Source organism: Chrysochloris asiatica, unplaced genomic scaffold (genome assembly GCF_000296735.1).
Source record: "Chrysochloris asiatica unplaced genomic scaffold, ChrAsi1.0 scaffold00042, whole genome shotgun sequence".
Classification (NCBI taxonomy): Eukaryota; Metazoa; Chordata; class Mammalia; order Afrosoricida; family Chrysochloridae; genus Chrysochloris; species Chrysochloris asiatica.
In genome coordinates this window covers 8731275-8749375 of record NW_006408560.1, presented here as the reverse complement: position 1 = coordinate 8749375, position 18101 = coordinate 8731275, and the positions used below count along the sequence as shown (strand labels likewise).

Below are 18101 nucleotides of genomic sequence, written 5' to 3'. Positions count from 1 at the left end.
CAGAGCCTTTTAAAATTCTACTGTTATTTTAGTGAGCTATCAGGAAGGAGCAATTTAAATATGTATGTTCAATATATCTGGGCTAGTCAAAATTTAAATATATTCTATCATGAATTTTCATCTTATTCCTTTTTTTTAAAAAAAGAAAAAGGATCTTTAGCATCATTATTATGTAGCATTTCATCAATTTGAAGTTGCACTTTTTAATATCTGTGAAACTGAGATACATTTTATAATGAACACTGTGTCAATTTAATTGTCAGGCTTTTTCCTTCCTTTTTAAAAATAATGGTCCATCTTAAAATTTATGACATTTTAGAACTGATAAAATATGATAGCACTAGATATTCCCATCATCAAAGTATGATATAAGAGATAACTAAAATTTAGTAAGGGAAAAATGTAATACTATCTCCCAGAAGACACAACTGCTCACCTAGTCAAAGAACCATTTGAGGTAATCATCTGTGTTCAAAAAACAAGATCCTACTACAAAAGTAATAGTTTTTCTAAATAGTTAAATACTTATGGTACATCTTTACAATTCATCAAGCAATTCTACATGCTCCATGCATCTCATTTAAAGTTTTATACTTAAAAAACAGTAACAATTATGAGGTACTATTATTTTCCTTTAATAGATTAGAAGACAGATTTTAGCAAAGCTATGCTAAGAATGTACCAAATGTAGAGTTTGTACTTAAACCAGATATTCTGACTCGTAGTCTAATGATTTTCCCATTCCAGCAATGCAACGGAAAAAATATTGCACTCATGAAAATCAGAACGTATTTCATGGGGGCATAAATAAAACAATACTGTATCTTTTTATTTGGGAAAATGAATGAGCAGTTAAAAAATCAGAAACATGTACCTAAATGGGAATACTACCATTAATAAATATGGTGATTCTGCTCAAATGAAATGATAAATTTAACAAAATTTCAGCAAGAATGTAACAAAATATGTCATTAAATGTTATGAAATGGTCTAAAAATTTGGAAAACATAAAATGGGCAAGAATATCAAGCATTCTAAAAGAACTTATTTTTAACCTTACCAAATATTTAAATGTATTATGTAAAAACAACAATTGAAAGGGAGTACTGTGTCAAAAATAGAAACAGATCAATATGAGGGGTTTCAAAAAGTTTGTGGAAAAATTCTATTATATTTTAATTCCATTTTCCACAAACTTTTTGAAACCCCTTCATAAAATAGAGACCCAGAGTACAGACACAGAGTACAGATCTGTGAGTATACATAAGGTTCACCTGGGGATCTAAAAGAATCACCTGGGGATCTTGAAAAAATGTAAAATCTGATTCAATATATCTGGGGTGGAAATGGAAATTCTCAGCCAGCATGGTCATATTGGAGTGACTTAAAAAAGTTTGTGGCAATATTATTTTCTTTGAATTCCAATGTATAACGAAGTTATAACAGACACATGAAGGTAAATAACTAATCAAATCATCCAAAAGAAATGACTGTGGCTGCCTACTGAAGGAGGTGAGGCTGGGGAAACTACTGTTCTTCATAATAAACCCTGCAGAGCCATTGGATGCTTTAAAGTCTGTGTATATATGTACATAGCCAGAATACTCATTTGTTGTTGAAAAACCAGCTATAGTATTTTTCCAAACTCGGTATCTTCATTTTGCAACCTTATCTATATTTTGTGAAATGGGATAGAATATTTTACAACGTAACTGAGATCCCGGACACACCTAAGTATTCACACTCAACTGGCAAATTATCCACTCCATACAAACTGAAAAAGAAATTAGTTCTTTCCAGGAACATCAATTCACCCACCTGATGAAAGAAGTAGGTAACAGCAAGGTCATTGTCATTTAAAAGGATCTCCTCTTCTGTTGTAAAAAGCCATTTCCGAATGGTCAGGCAAGTGCCTGGCACAGCTGATGTATAATTCTGGACGTAGAGTTTGTGAGGAAATTCATTGGGTGCCAGCTTACGTACTAGAGGAGACAAAACAAATAAAGCCAGAATGAAGAGGTATATAAGAAATGTTCCTAGTATAAACTGTGTGAGATAGATCAAGAATGGCAGATTATACTAATCAAATGAGATCAGAACATCAGCTCAAATACAGCAAGAAGCTCTGCTTAGGGAGTATAAAATAACAATCTGTTTAGGCAAATCTACCCCTTTTAACTATGACTACTGTTGACCCTCAAACTGGCCTGATCGACAGGCCCTTCAGTTAACATGCTGACTTTGCAGACAGCACTAACTACAAATTTATTTAAATTATCTTATCCATTCTCTGGGAAGTTATAGCCGATGTCCATCAATTACTTTAAAGTAAGCCTTTCCTCTAACTCACCCAGTTATGGCGCACCCACAATTTCTCATGTTGCAAATCTCAATGAACTGCTTTCTTACTAAGAACTGAAAGATTTTTGTTATTCTTCCCCTGCTTCTCAAAAAACCCGAACAGTGGACACTCAGGGTAAAAACAAACACCATCACTTTTCATTTCTATGCTTTCTTTCTTTGGATCGGCTCAGTATTTTCTTCCTTTGCTGTTTACTTGGCTTTGTGATACTGAAAACTGCAGATATACTCTTTCCCATTTTATAGAATGTAAAATCAAAGCGAAGAAGAATGATATTAGAACACAAGTATCCTGGTTCCCTAGTGATCCTTTGAAATATCATTTACATCCACTTAGTCTGACTGGGTGGCACAAACAGTTAAGTGCTCAACTATGAACTAAAAGGTTGGCAGTGTGAATTCACCTGGAGGTGGCTAAGAAGAAAAGCCTGGTAATCTTCTAAAAGGTCACAGCCTTGAAAACTCTATGGGGTGCAGTTCTACTCTGACACACACAGGGTTGCCAAGAGGTAGAACTGATTAGATGGCAAATGTCTTTGCTGTGTGTTTTAAGTCAGACTGTAGGGAAATAAGGATCCCTAGTGGCACAGGTTAAATGCTGGAATGCTAACAAAAAGGTCAGTGGTTGAAACCCACCAGCTGGCCCATGAGGGAAAGATGAGGCAGTCTACTCCTGTAAAGAATTGTAGTCTCAGAAACCCTATGGATCTGTTCTGTTCTATTCTACATGGTCATTATGAGTCAGAAAAGACTCAACAGCAGTGGGTGAGCAGGAAATCAGTAAGAAAAAGAATAACAGTAATATGACTGCTTAAAGGTTGTTCTAACTTGACCTGGGACCATAAGGGGACCCAGGTCTACCAAACTTCTCTCCCTCTTTCTAGGATGAGGCAGGTCCATTCAATCAATATTGTCTAAGTTATTTCTGGCCTTAACCTGTGTGTGTGTGTGTTACAAATGTTGTGGAAAAGATGTATAAACTGTAGGAAACATGTCATTCAGAGCGAACCCTCAGCTTTCCTCCCCTTTGTGCAGCCAATGTAACCATCAGTCCTAGCTTTTATAAAATACAATATAACAGAAACTTCCTGTCACCGTACAATAAAATTTCCTAGGAAGTAGAAATCTAGTCACACAGAAACTTAAAACATATGCACTAAAGTATAAACTTCTAATAAGACAACTCTTAACTCCTGGATACAAAAAATTATTTTTCTTTAAATAAAAACAAAACAAAACAAACCCCCCTTTTTAAGGCTGTTTCATTATAATATGTGAATTATGAGCCTTTGACTTAAAAAGAATTTCATGAAAATATTTGATTCAGTTCTGGATGTAACTTACAAATGAGGAAAACAGATCAACAGTGATCAGATACCCTAAGAACCTGCACTTAACAAGATTTGCCTGGTCTGCTTACTGCAGAAATTCTAATGAGTGGGGGTCTCCTTTTGTCTTCAGCTCTTCTGCTCTAGGCAAATAGTTTCAGTTAGATAACTTCTAAAAACTTCAATCGATGGTAATAGAACAGAATACCCCCAAACAAAATTTAGTATTAGCCACCCACCGGCACTTACCAAAGGAATGATTGATGACTTCAAATAAGGCAAAGTAATTCACTGTTGTACTGTCCATGCCAACCTTTGCTGCAATAGCCTAAAGTATACCAACAGGACAGATTAGTTTCAGGGAAAGTGAATCAGACAACGCTGTGGGAGAAGACATGTATATGAATATAAGGGAGAAAGGGAAATGGCGGTCACCTTAGCTTCACAAAAATTAAATTCCTGGTTCACAGCTATTTTTGTTTGCATACAAATGTATATGCATTCATGCCTGTGTATTGTAAATGAGAAGGGGGAAATTCCTGTATTTAACCCAAACAACTATGATCTTTAAATATGAGCTCCCCTCACCCCTTCTATATATGATCTGAAAACGGTCTCTCCTTAAATATCAGCTTTCCTTTCTAAAATAAGACTCCATCCTCAAATGGTTTTTTGAACAGCGCTTAGAGAAAATGTGCTTGATAAAGACAGATGTTAAGAGCCTTCATCTCCAGTCTCACATATTCTACCGACATTTAAATCAAGTTGTTGGCATGCTGGGGAGTCAGTTCCGACTCATAGCGACCCTGTATAGAGTTTCTGAGGCTGCACATTTTTACAGGTGCAAAAAGCCTCATCTTTCTCCCACAGAACAACTGGTAGTTTCAAACTGCTAACCTGGAGGTTAGTAACTTGACTCATAACCTCTATGCTACTAGAGCTCTGGATACAAGTTAACATACACTATTTTAAAGCTCTGGTTCTTGAGTTTAAAAATATAAATACAAGAATACCAAAATTGCTTTTCCAGGTCAACTGCAATATAAAGAAGTTAATTAATTTAGATGAAATTGTTTAACATGAATTGTTGTTGTTAAATGCCGTCGAGTCGGTTTCGACCCATAGCGACCCTGAACAGGGTTTCCGAGGCTGTAAATCTTTACCGGAGCAGACCGCTTCATCTTTCTCCCGCAGAGCAGCTGGTAGTTTCGAACTGCTGACCTTTCGGTTCACAGTCCGATTCGTCACCACTACGCTACCAGAGCTCCTGAATAAACCAAACACAATCATACCCCTTTCTTCCCCTATCTGCTCACATATTCTACCTCAGTCCATTCCTGAGGTGAGGAAACAACTAGAGACTTTAAGTGTACTGGATAGAAACAAAAATGTTCTCCAGGTCTGAAACTGGTTCCTAGCTAAATGTCTCAAAAACAGAGGAGGAGTATAAAAACACAAGGCTTTGCTAAAGAAACACTGAAAAAAGCAAAGCAAAGAAAATCTCAGCAAGCTGTAAAATGAGTGTTTTCCTTGCAACCATTCCATCACTGCATAATTGCAGAAATAACCTTATTCTCGTAAATTGCTGCAAGTTGATTCTGATTCACAGAGACCCTGTAACGGGTTTCCAAGGACTGGCTGGTGGGTTTAAACTGCCAACCTGATGATTAACAGTCCAGTGCTTATTCTACAGTGCCACATGTAAACCCTCTGTCATAGATAGGGTCTATGAGTAAACGTATAGGGGGTAGACTTCTTGTTTTCTATAAAAGAAAAATACCCAAAACCTGTTATCCTCCTTGAAAATATTGATTGTATCAGGGTTAAAGGCCAATAAAAAAGTCTAAAATAAGGAGCCTTAAGTACCATCACTCACTAAAAGGAACCAAGACTCATGTGGGTAAATGGTGAATTCTGTATCTAGGGTAGGAAACATATAAAGATGAGCTTGGGACAGACAGCTTGTTATAACGAACAGCAAACAACCTATCTTAAATGAATGGGTAGTATCAAAATAATACAGCAGCAGACATGAAGGTGTTTCCATTAACCAAAGATGGAACAATAAGCGCCAAAATGATAATCTGTGCAACTGATTAGATCACACTGAATATCTACAAACCTACATTGTATGAAAAAAAAACGATTAGTCCACTAAACATCAACTAGGGCATCAATTCTTTACTCTGAAAATCAGCAACAGAAGTAAAGAATTAAAAGCTTATCCTCTCTTCACTATACAAACTGTATTTCAGGATAATTAAGTTGCCTTAGTTACAGAAATTCTAGTTCATAAATGTGGAAGAAATAAGAGAATCAGTAAATTACTACTTTGCAACCTTTAAAGAAATTGTTCATTAAGGCAGTGATCATCCGTGGCTATATTCCTTTGAAATCAATGGGGTGCTTTATAATGGAGAGATCAGGTTAACAGCACTTATGACCCCTAAACCTACAAACTAATCTTAATTTCACTAAAAGTGGGATAGATGTGTATTGTATACCTCCTGTTGAGAAGTAAGATTACGTATACTGTTACCAATTACAACTGAACTGGAATCTAATATAAGCCTTTAGAGAAATTGCCCATTTTTATAAAGCAAATACAAGGAGATACAAAGATACATTAAATGACACCACAAGGATACAAACAGGTAAATTCAGAATATGGGACACTCCACAGGACACTGACCTAATTTCTGTAACACAACAATGGTATGAACACAAAACAAACAAAAAAACAGGCAAAGAACTGCTCTATATTAAAGCAGTCAGAAAAACCAAATGTGCCATGAGGACCTTGTTTAGAACCAGATTTTAACAAACCAACCATAAAAAGTAATTTTTAGACAACTAGGGAAGTTTGACTAGGTAACTAACACAATGCCAAGGAAATACTAATTTTTTTAGGCTTGATAATGGCATTGTGGATGTGGCTCCGTGGATAAGCATTCAACCTTAAGGTCAGTTTGAATTGCTAGACTGGGCAGTTCACACTCACCAGCGGGTCCTCGGAAACCTTATACAGGGTTGCTACTATGAGTCGGAACTGACTCGAAGGCACTTAACAAAAATAACAGCAATAGCATTGTGGTTATGTCTATATATATTTTACAGATGCATACTAAAATACACAGAAATCCAGTAATATGAGCTAAAAAAACCCCACCCAACTTATAAAGGATGATGCAAATTTTGCAGAATCTTGTTACGTATTGGATATTAGTGATGATTGTGGAGATGCAGGACGGCAAAATCGGTCTGAATTACAAGGTTGGCAGTTCAAACTCACCAGCTGCTCATCAGAAATCCTTTACTGGGTCACTATGATTTGGTACCAACTCAACGGCACTTTAAAACAACAATATGGATTTTCACTGTACTATTCCATTTTCATGTATGCTGATTTTTACAATAAAAAGGGAAGAGTTAATCACATCTAGGAGTCCTGGCTGCACAATGGGTTAAGCAGAGCTTAACCAAAAGCTACTCTGCAAGAGAAAGATGAGGCCGTCTGCCACCATAAAGATTTACAGCCTTAGAAACAGTTCTTCGCTACCCTATAGGGTTGCTAGGAGTAAGAATCATCTCAACTGGCCATGGGTAATCACAACTACTTGTTATTAGTTGTCACTGAGCTGACTGCGACTCATGGCACCCTACTGTGTTCAAAGTAGGGTTTTCAAGGCTGTGACCTTTCGGAAGTAGTCCTGGTGCCTGTAGGTAGATTTGAACTGCCAACCTTTTGGCTATTAGTCAAGAGTTTAACTATCTGTGCCACCCAGGGACTCTTAATCACAACCACTATAAACTGGAATTTTTAATGCACTTTTTCTTTCAAAGAAGGCAAAGTATTTTACATGAATAATAACAACAATAATAGTAGGTGACATGTATCGTATTTGTGATGTACCCGACATGCTAATCACCTTATGTCTTAACTCATTTAGTGTTTACATCATTCTTTTTGTTCAGCTTTAATTTACCTGATAGACTTGGTCTGTAGTACTGTTCTTTTTAACCCTGACTGTAACTGTTGTTCCATCTGGTAAAGCCACTCTCAGCTCTACGTCCGACACACCGTTGTAGTTCTGAGAGGAAAGACACAGAGAAAGAATTTGACTTATTTACCCTCTCTAGCTTAACAATAAACTCAACATATGATAGAGAAGAATTGAGTTCCAATGTAAAGGAGAGGAAAAAAAGACACTTTCACAGTCAATGCATTTATAAGTCATAAAACTGACTTATTAGGCGAAAGCAGAAGTTAACCTTTAAGATGAACAAACAGGAAAGAAACATGTTGAATGCAACATGTTCACATTTCAAAATAGTAATCTTGTGTGAAGCAGTCTAGGCAAAGCACAGATGAGATTTTTTGGGTTACTCCCTTTACCCCATTCAGATCTCAAAAACAACAGAAGACAACAATTGAAAGTGGTAGTTTCAACAAATATTCCCCGGTTTTAAGTGATTAGGTATATTTGATTTGCTCAAGTGGTTATCTTAAGGTCCTTTCTGAACCGTGAAATAATTAATCATGGTATCTCTGAAACGAAAAATTTATGAGGTTCAAGAATGTGAGTTGTTAGTCTCGTGCCCAATTTTTTTTTTTTTTTTTAGCAAAGATACATTACTTTCTTTCTTAATTCAAAAGAAATTCTTATTTCTTACTGCTTCTGATGATTAATACATTCCTCTTAACTGACTTTTTACCTTGTAATTCTCATTAGAGAGAAATAATTATTGAGGAACAATTCCAGCTCCATTTAACACTTAAAAAAAAGAAATTGCTTAAAACCATCCTAAGCACTACTTTTTATAAGCTCTTGTGCGTAAGAAACTTATAAGTCATATACAGATAAAAATAATATACCATACTAATATATTAGTATTAAATATTCATTCTCCCATTTAATACATACTAAGCACCTATAAAGATGAGGCGATCTGCTCCCGTAGAGATTTACAGCCTCGGAAACCCTATTCAGGGTCGCTATGGGTCGAAACCGACTCGACGGCACTTAACAACAACAACAACAAGCACCTGTAACATGTTTGATATTGTGGTAGACACTGGGAATATGAAGATGGTCAAGATTCAGATCTTACCTATAGTTAGTTCATATTCTAAAACCAAAATGAAATTTAAAAACCAGTTGCCAATGAGTTGATTCCAACTCATGGTGAACCCATGTTTCTCAAAGTAGAAATGTGCTCCACTGGGTCTTCAGTGTCTGTGATCATTCCAAAGTAGACTGCCAAAGCATTCTTCTGTGGGGGCCTCTGGGTAGATCTGAACCACCAACCTTCCAGTTAACAACAGTGAAGACTCATAATTCACTTTAGTAAGATAAAACTATAAAGTAATAATCTTATTATTGGAGAATAAGATGGTAATATAAGATAAAACTATAAAGTAATAATCTTATTATTAGAGAATAAGATGGTAACAAGGTGATAATAGTGTGGTGCTAACTGGAGACATTTTTGATGAAATAAACAATCGATGACTTGATTGCCCTCAGAGAAGTCCTCAAAAAGACAATGTACTTGGCATAAGGTTTTCAAGAATAAGCAGAATACATATAAAGAGATGTTGAAAGAATACAGTTGTTTGGAGAGCTATGATAATTCAATTCATAATTGACATTATTCTTTTGATCAGTAAGCTCGAAGTTATATAGTCACTAAAACAGTTATTCACCTACCTCATCTGATTCTGACAGAAATTCCTGCATGATGTCACTCTCACCAATGACTCGTATTGAACACACTAAAGAAAACAAAAATCAAACCTGTCACAAGGTCCTAAACTAAGAACATAAACTCAAGAACATAACAAGGTTAAGGAGAAATCATCAGTAGCACGCAATGCTAAGGCAGCATGCTATCCTTCGTGCATGCGATTTTAGATATTCATTTAGATATGGTCTAGCACAGGAAAATAATAGAATATACAAAGATGTAGCTTGCTAAAAACATTAAACATAGCCAAAGGAAGTCACACAAGGAAAAAAAAAAAGTTCAATAAATCTAACTTTGTAGTCTTGCCTAAACTATGAACAAACTAAAACAATAGAGCATGGGGTAAAAGAGGCATTAGAAAGGATATGTGAACCAGGAATAAACCAGTTACAAAACTGAAACATAAAAGGAATATATTCATTTAGCCTACAAACAGGTCAGTCAGAAAATCATAAATGCATTTAAAGTCACTTTGGGAATAATGGGTAGGCAAATAAATAATAGACTGAGGATATCATTTTATCTCACTGACTTTACCCTCAAAATAACAACAACCCCTTCCCCCCAAAAAAGAAGAAAGGAAGGAAAGAGAACACACAGGTAGGCAGTTAATCGTCCAAATCTAAGAAAGTTAATTTCCTCACACTCTCCTGAAGATGGTAAATTACACTGATGATTTTATTTCTATTTGATTAAAAAAATTATACACATACTCATTTCCCAAGAGCTATGTTTAGAGGCCATTCCATGGCAGAAAAAAAAGCTAAAAACATATTAGGAAGTTTCACTACCTTCTATAGGGAAATATTTTTTTCCAAGATAAAACTCTCTACCAAAAAAAATTTTTTTTAAATTCAATTAGGTCAATAAGTTCTTATTTAAGGAAAAAAAGACAAAGAATAACTAAATACCAGATAAGACCATTATCCTATTAAACTAGTTATTTTCAAGAAAAAGCAATAATGTAGCTAACAAATTACACAGCTATAATGTAAAGAAGCCAGGTCCTTTCTGTGAGCTATAAAATGTATCTACTGGCAAATAATAACCCTATAAATAAAGGTCCTTAATACATACATCAATAACAAAGTATGCATCTTTCTGTTGTTGTTAAATGTGCAGTGAGCCAATAAAACATAGGCTAGTAATCACTGTACTGGACATTTTTGTCCAGTGCCTTCAAAGCTCAGCTCATTAAATACCTGTAGCTAGAAACTTGACTTTTGTTATAAGAAACTTAACTATGACATTTGAGAGTTGTACCATATGCCCAAAACCTATCTATACAGGGTTGCTATAAGTCAGAACTGGCTCAACAGCACTTAACAACATGTCTACTTAAGACTGTAGAGTTCAGTAGTCTGACTTACCTTTTTCTAAGTATTCTTCCAACCCCCGACGTCTGGCATCTAACTGCTGCTCTGATAATGAGAACGGCCACTTCCCTGGCAGTCGGGGAAATGTAAAGTTGGCAAATTCTCTCTTCAGGTTCTGGTGTAAGATGGCAAACTCCCGGTACCGCTTAGAACACAGTTGTCTCCCTGCCATGTAAACATTGTATACCTGGTGAAGGAAAAGAGCAAAGAAAAGCCCACTTATGATGGATGAAATTACAGAATGATCTAGAGTCAGGTTCAGATGGATATTGGTGAATTCTGGTAAACACTTAATTGAGAACATGTTCAAAGTCACTTACTTAAAAACACATGTCAAAAGTTATAAATACCAAACAGGGCTACCTCCTTCTTAGAGCCACAAACTTATTTTTACTACTAAAATTATCTCTAATAAACTGTTTTAAATATTTTCAAAGGGAATTATCAGCTTTTAAAGGTAGATTTCATTTTCAGACAGTTAAAAGTCATTCAAAGTCAAATTGAATGAACAGGCAAGCCAATTTGGAGGGGGTGGTCGTGAAAAACTAGGGTTGGTTATAAATAAAGGCCATGATACATGGCCCAAACTGGCTCTGAACCCCCAAACCAACCTTGTAGCTGGTAAGTTAATTACTACTCATAGCGACCCTGTAGGACTTCCTTACAGGGTTTCCAAGACTATCAATCTCTGTAGAAACAGACTGGCATATCGGTCTTCTGAAGAGCAGTGGGTGGGTTCAAACCAGACTTTTTGGTTGGCAGTTAAGCACTTCACCACTGTGCCACTGGGGCTCCTAAACTGGCTCTAAAGTTCATTCCAAAGAAAAGGTCTAACAATGGATTTAATGGTGACATTTTTTTAAATTGTTGCAAAGATATATGTAACACAGTATTTTGTTGCCAATTTAACATCGTAATAGTAGCATTTTTACAATTTTTTAAAAAAAATCCTTTCCTGAAGTTGGATATTTCTTGATTTATTTTTTTTTCCTTCCATAATTAAGACAGGAATAACAATGATAAAAAGGAAGAATACATGTACTCCAAGAAACTCTGCTTAACAATAAAGAGAAAATCTTCATGAAGAGGTTTTTGTTGAACAGATGAATACATGTATATGCAATTTTTTAATATATGTCTAACAAAAAGAAAGTGGTAGAATGAATAATAAATAACAAAAAAAATCCAAGTTAGCTTCTATCGTAGAACATATCAAATAATGTAAAGACTACAGATTAATTACAATGACTGGCCTAACAAAAATCAATTAAGAATTTAAAATGTGATACTTCTGGCAAGATGGCAGACTAGGCAGATGCAACACAAGGACCCTTTACAACAAAGGTATAATAGGCCAAATATAACACACAGATGAAAATTTTGACATCTTGACCTTCTAAAGATTGCTTAGAGAAGAGGATGGGGTGTTTGCTGGGAGGAGATGCTGAGCAAAGATGGCAACAGAGGGAGACTGACTAGTGAATGGCTGGCCAGACACAGCTCGACCATCTTATGAGCAGACTGGGTAGTGGAGGGAGCCCTGAGAGAGCAGATTCAAGCAGGCCAATGGTAACATATGATTTCTTCTTTTCCCCACGCTCCCCTGGTGACCAGAGGTGTGGCCAGCTCCCATCCTCATTTACCACCAGCACAGACCATGCTCTCTGGGAGTACAGAGTCACACGTTTAGGAGCCATGCCAGTTGAGTAAGGGATCTAACTGTGCCTCTTTGGTGCCTGGATTTAGGTGGGTTCAGCTCCAAACCTACAAAACCCACAGAGCCACCAGACCACCATTTAACCAGTCATGCTGCCCCCAGCTTCCCTGTGGTCCTAACAGAAGCCAGCTTCATCAAAAGCCTCCGCAAACTACTTATAGACTGAGTGCCCTGAACAGAGGTAACACTAAAGCCAAAAGGTACTCAAGGGCCAGAACATCTAGGGCCAAGAACTCTGCTGTCACATCCCTTTCACAGCCACCTGTGAGCTCCCTGAATTGCAGAAGTCCACCAGAGATTTCTCACCTTGGACTCTAATAACTGCACTGTTTGTTTTTACAAATACAACAACCCCACAATGTCCCAGAAAAACAGACAATTTTAGTTGATACAAAGAAACAAGAGAAAATGACCCTAACAAATTACCAAGATGCAGAGACAGAAAACACTTCTGAGGAAAAAAAGGTAATGAAACTACTTGAAAAAGAATTCAAAAGAATGATACTTTGATACCTTCTACGGATTGACAGAAAGATTGAGGAAAGCAAGGAGAACACAGAAAAACTTCTAAAGAATTCAGGGAAAGGCTACAAGAACAAATAGACAAAATAAATGCAAATTTTAAAACAACACAAAACCTGCTTTTAGAAATCCAGAAAAGTAATACTAAGGTTTCAGAATGAATAATACATTGAAAGAACAAAGGAGTAGATTTGAAGCAATGGAAGCCGGAGTTAGTGAACTTGAAGGTAAGTCTCTCAATGTTAACATGAAAGAAAAACAATCAGAAAAAGGTTGAAAAAAATCCAAAGAGAGACTAAGAGTTATGTGGGACACCATGAAGAAGAACAACTTATGAATGACTGGAATTCCAAACAATAAAAGACAATAAATTGTTGAAGAGTTGTTAGAACAAAATTTCACTAACAGCATGAAAGACCAGAAGATAAACATTCAAGAAAATTGATCCCCAAACAGGATAGATCCCAAAGGAAAAATCACCAAAACATGTCAAAATCAAACTTTCCAAAATCGAAGACAAGGAAAGAATCCTGAGAGCAAACTGGGGAAAACGAAAACTTACTTACAAAGAAGAGCCAATAAGACTAATTTCTCAGCAGAAACCATGCAGGCAAGAAGGCAATGGGATGACACATACAAAACTCTGAAAGAAAAAAATTGCCAACCAAGAATCATATACCCAGCAAAGCTGTTCTTCATACACAATAGCAAAATTATGATATTTCCTGATAAATAGAAATTAAATGAATTTGTAATGACCAGACAAACTTTACAAAAAAATGCTGAACAGTTTTCTTTCGACTGAGAACCAACAGCAGAGAACAACCTGAGATTATCTTATATGACACCACCACTCAGAAATCTACCCAGATATATAAGTATTTAAAGCAAAACAAACCTACAGGACTTAATATAAGGAACCAGAGACACCAATGTAAAATGAAGTCAACTGCAAAGCAAAAAGAGGGAACAGGGTAGATACAGAATCCCCAAAAGACAAGGAAGTTAAGTAGACAGCAAGATAAAACAATGTTTTAAGCAGGGAAAAAACTAATAAATTATAAGTAACCCCAAAGAAAAATAATATATCTGCACATCAAAATGAAAAATAGAGGAAAACCAGAAAGATTTAGTAAGCATTAACACAACAGAAAAGAAAATGAAAAAACTCACAAACAAATGAACTCAGCATAGAAAATTATATAGAGCAAAGAATCTAGCAGTAAAAAAAAAACACACGCCAAAAAATGACAGCAACCAATTTATATCTCTTGATAATTACACTGGATGTAAATAGATTAAATGCACCAGTCTAGAGACAGAGCAGAATGGAGAAGAAAACAGTATACTTCATTCAATATGCCATCTACAAGAGACACATCAAAAAGAGAGCCTAAATGCCCATCAACAGAATATATAAACAAACTTAGGTATATACACACAATGAAATACTATGAAACGTTGAAGAATAATGATGATTCTGTGAAACACATCACAACATGATTGAACCTGGAAGAACTTACGCGCCAAGTGAACTGCATGTTGTTAGAAGAGAAAGAAAGGACAGAAAAAAGATTTTCTTGATAAAAGAAACAATCTATGAAGGTTGTTGAGGGAAATCATTCATGAGTTAAGGAAAATTCATCACAGACTAGGGTGTACACACATGTTAATATGGGTGACAGGGCAGGCAATATAGGATAAGAGGAAGGCTAGCAGAGGAAAGATGAAGGTAGTGGGAGACTCAAAGTGAATAGAAATCAAGTTTAACTGTTGGTACGTGGAGGGGATTGCAACCATGTAATGAAGTATATGATTCGTCGAATGCAAGACTTATGATATAATCTCTAAACCACTCAATTCACATTAAAAAGTTGGGGAAAAAATAATTTAAAATAAGCACAAAATAGATGTGCTCATATAAACAAAATCTTATCAACGAGTATAATTTACAAGCTAAGGCCTTTCCTTTAAACTCAATCAAAATCTTTCCCATGCTTATTTATTTAGGATGCTGTTGTTGTTGTTGTTAAGTGCTGTACAGTTGGTTCTGACCCACAGCAACCCTGAGGAGCAGCTGGTAAGCTTGAACTGCTGACTTTATGGTTCAAACCGATTTTGCCGTCCTGTGTTTTAGCCCATAGTGCCACACCAGGATTTAGGGTGTGCGCAATAAATGCTTAATAATTTATTTACTCAGAACTCCTCTCCTACAGCCCTTCCCCAATTACAATCTAAAGCCCTAATCATTCTCAAACAACCTCTAGGCATGTGCATGGTCCTAGCATTGAGTTTTCTTCCTGTGGACACCACTCAAATAAATGAATCATATATTCCCATCACTGCCTTCTGAAGTACTAAAGCATACAAAGGAAAATATCTCATTGTCTTCAACGAGGCACTCTCAACAAGTCCTAGTCAGTCAGTTTAGTCTTGTGTACTTATTTCTGTCAAGTGAAACATACCAAATGTCCCAGTAACATCACCATTCTTCTGCTTAAAAAGCAAGTCCATAACCCTATAGGTGTTGCAAAACTAGCTTGAGTTCCTTACACAAGGAAGAAAGAAAAGGCAATTCATAGTGACTGATAAATTCTTAGAATGAGCATAAACTAAGTAAAGAATTCTAGTTGAACAAACATACCTTGTTTAATTGCATTTTTCTTTATTGTACTTATTTATTTTTATTGTGCTTTATTGTACTTTTGTGTGTTTTACAAATTGAGGATTTGTGGCAATGCTGCATCAAGTTAACATTATTTTTCCAACATTAATTTTTCCAACAGCACGCACTCACTTTGATCCTCTGTGTCACATTTTGAGAATTCTCACAATACTTAATAGACCAGTTTATTCTAACATAACTTTTATATGTACTGGGAAAACAAAAAATTTGTGTGACTGGCTTTACTGTGATTTTGGCTTTGATGCAGTGGTCTAGAAAGGAAGACACAATATCTCCAAGGTAAACTACCTAGAGGCATTGTTGGTTCAAAGATAATCAAAATGTCACTTCCCAGAGAATAGTAGGTCTGTGCTAATGCACAGGAAGACTGGCTGACACAGTAGTCTCATGTCCAGTAAACATTTCCTACAGTAGAAAGAGTCCTATCACCTGAAAGGCCCTTGTGACAATTACCACAAGAAGCCCTGAGAATAAATTCAACTTTCCGTTTCTACATAAGATATGGAGACTACCAGCAAATAAATAGCCTTTGAAATCAAATAACCCTTTTAAATGTCAAGTAAAAGGGAATGGATATATTATACAGGATGGATGCCTGGAAATTCAGTAATACTTTAATACTTTAATGCTGGCATGGATGGCTCACATAAAAATCAAATCATTTTTAAGTTACCTGTGCTCACGATAGTGACTGCTTTCTTCTTCACTCATCCTTAAAATTAACCAATATCTATTACTATTCATTTCCTTGGTTCAGACACATTCATTTGCAAAAAATATCTGATTCACTTAGTCTCTGCTGCGCTGCTCTGCCTGTTAAGTTATAAATGCCAATCATCTCCAAAAGAAAATATATTCTCTGGACTTGAAGGGGAGCACTGTCAAATATGAACTAATTCATAACTACACTAGAGACATACACTAGCATGCAATGCTTCGGGACTTCTCCACCTTAGTTTAAATCTTCAGATTGGTTAGTTCATAGATGAAATTAGAGGAAGTTAGTCTAGCTTGTCTTTAAATACAACCTTGTTGCTATTAAGTGCTGTCAAGCTGGTTCTGATTCAAAGCAACCCTATATGGGATTTCAAAGGAACCACTACGTGGTGGATTTGACCTGTGGTTTGCCATCAAGTGCAGATCAACAAATAAAATGTTGTTGTTGTTGGTAAGTGCTGTTGAGTCACTCTGACTCATTGTGATCCTGTACAGCATTTCCAAGGAAGTTCACACCAGGTAGGTGTGAACCACTGACCTTGTGGTTCGCAGTCCAGTGCTTATTCTACAGCGCCACAACAGGAGTCCCCTAAACACAATGTTGCTGTTGTTGTTAAGTGCCGTTGAGTCAGTTCTGACTCATAGTGACCCTGTGTAGGGTTTCCAAGGAACTGCTGGAGAGCTTGAACCACCGACCTTGAGGATCAAACCAACTTTGCAGTCCAGTGCATTAACCCACAGCACCACACAAGAACTCCTGGTATATGCAATTTTATGATCATTGGTAATTAATCTTTTCAACTGACCATATCATACAAGATCTCTTAAGTTGGAATACTGACACTATAAACTCACCTTTTGAGTGTAACAAGTTTCAGCCTGAGATGTTGTTGTTATTGTTAGGTGCCATCGAGTCGGTATTGACCCATAGTGACCTTATGCATAGTAAGAGAAACACTGCCCAATCCTGGGCCAACCTCACTACAGTTGTCACGCTTCAGTCCATCAATGCTGCCACTTGGCCAATCCATCACGTTGGGGGGGTGGGGAGGTCCTTCTCTTTTTCTCTGACCCTCCACCTTAACAAACATGATATCCTTCTCCAGTGACTGGTCTCACCTGACAATACGTCCAAAGTATGAGAGATGAAGTTTGGCCATCCTGGCCTCCAAGGAGCACTCTGGCTGCACTTCTTCCAACACAGATCTGTTGGTTCTTTTGGCAACCCAGTGCACTTTCAATATTCTCCTCCAACACCATAACTCAAAAGCATCAATTCTTCTACAGTCTTCCTTATTTACTGTCCAGCTTCCGCATGCAAATGAAGTTACTGAAAATACCATTTGCCTAATGCAGTAAGTCGTTTGATTTTCTTGACTGCTCCTTCTGTGAGTGTTGACAGTTGATCCAAGAAGAATGTAGTTCTTGACAGCTTCAATCTTTTCTCTGTTGATAAGAATGTTGTTTAATGGTCCAGTGGTGAGGACTTCTGCTTTCTTTACATTGAGATATAATCCATACCGAAGGCTGTACTCTTGGATCTTCAACAGTAAATGTTTGCAGTCCTCTTCACTTTCAGCAAGCAAGGTTGTATCATCTGCATATCACAGGTTGTTAATGAGTCTTCCTCCAATCCTGATGCCACG

General features: G+C 36.5%; 1 protein-coding gene across 1 annotated transcript in view; it reads right to left on the bottom strand.

Annotated features, from left to right (window-relative positions):
* The window catches only part of SNX27 (sorting nexin family member 27), a 113226-nt gene that overhangs the window by 25825 nt on the left and 69300 nt on the right, over positions 1–18101 (bottom strand). Inside the window, exons 3-7 of the mRNA XM_006861425.1 lie at positions 10808–11000; positions 9401–9465; positions 7676–7780; positions 3939–4017; positions 1819–1982 (exon numbers count right to left, since the gene is read on the bottom strand). Of these exons, the coding sequence (XP_006861487.1) occupies positions 1819–1982; positions 3939–4017; positions 7676–7780; positions 9401–9465; positions 10808–11000 (606 nt within the window). The remainder of the gene's footprint in view (positions 1–1818; positions 1983–3938; positions 4018–7675; positions 7781–9400; positions 9466–10807; positions 11001–18101) is intronic.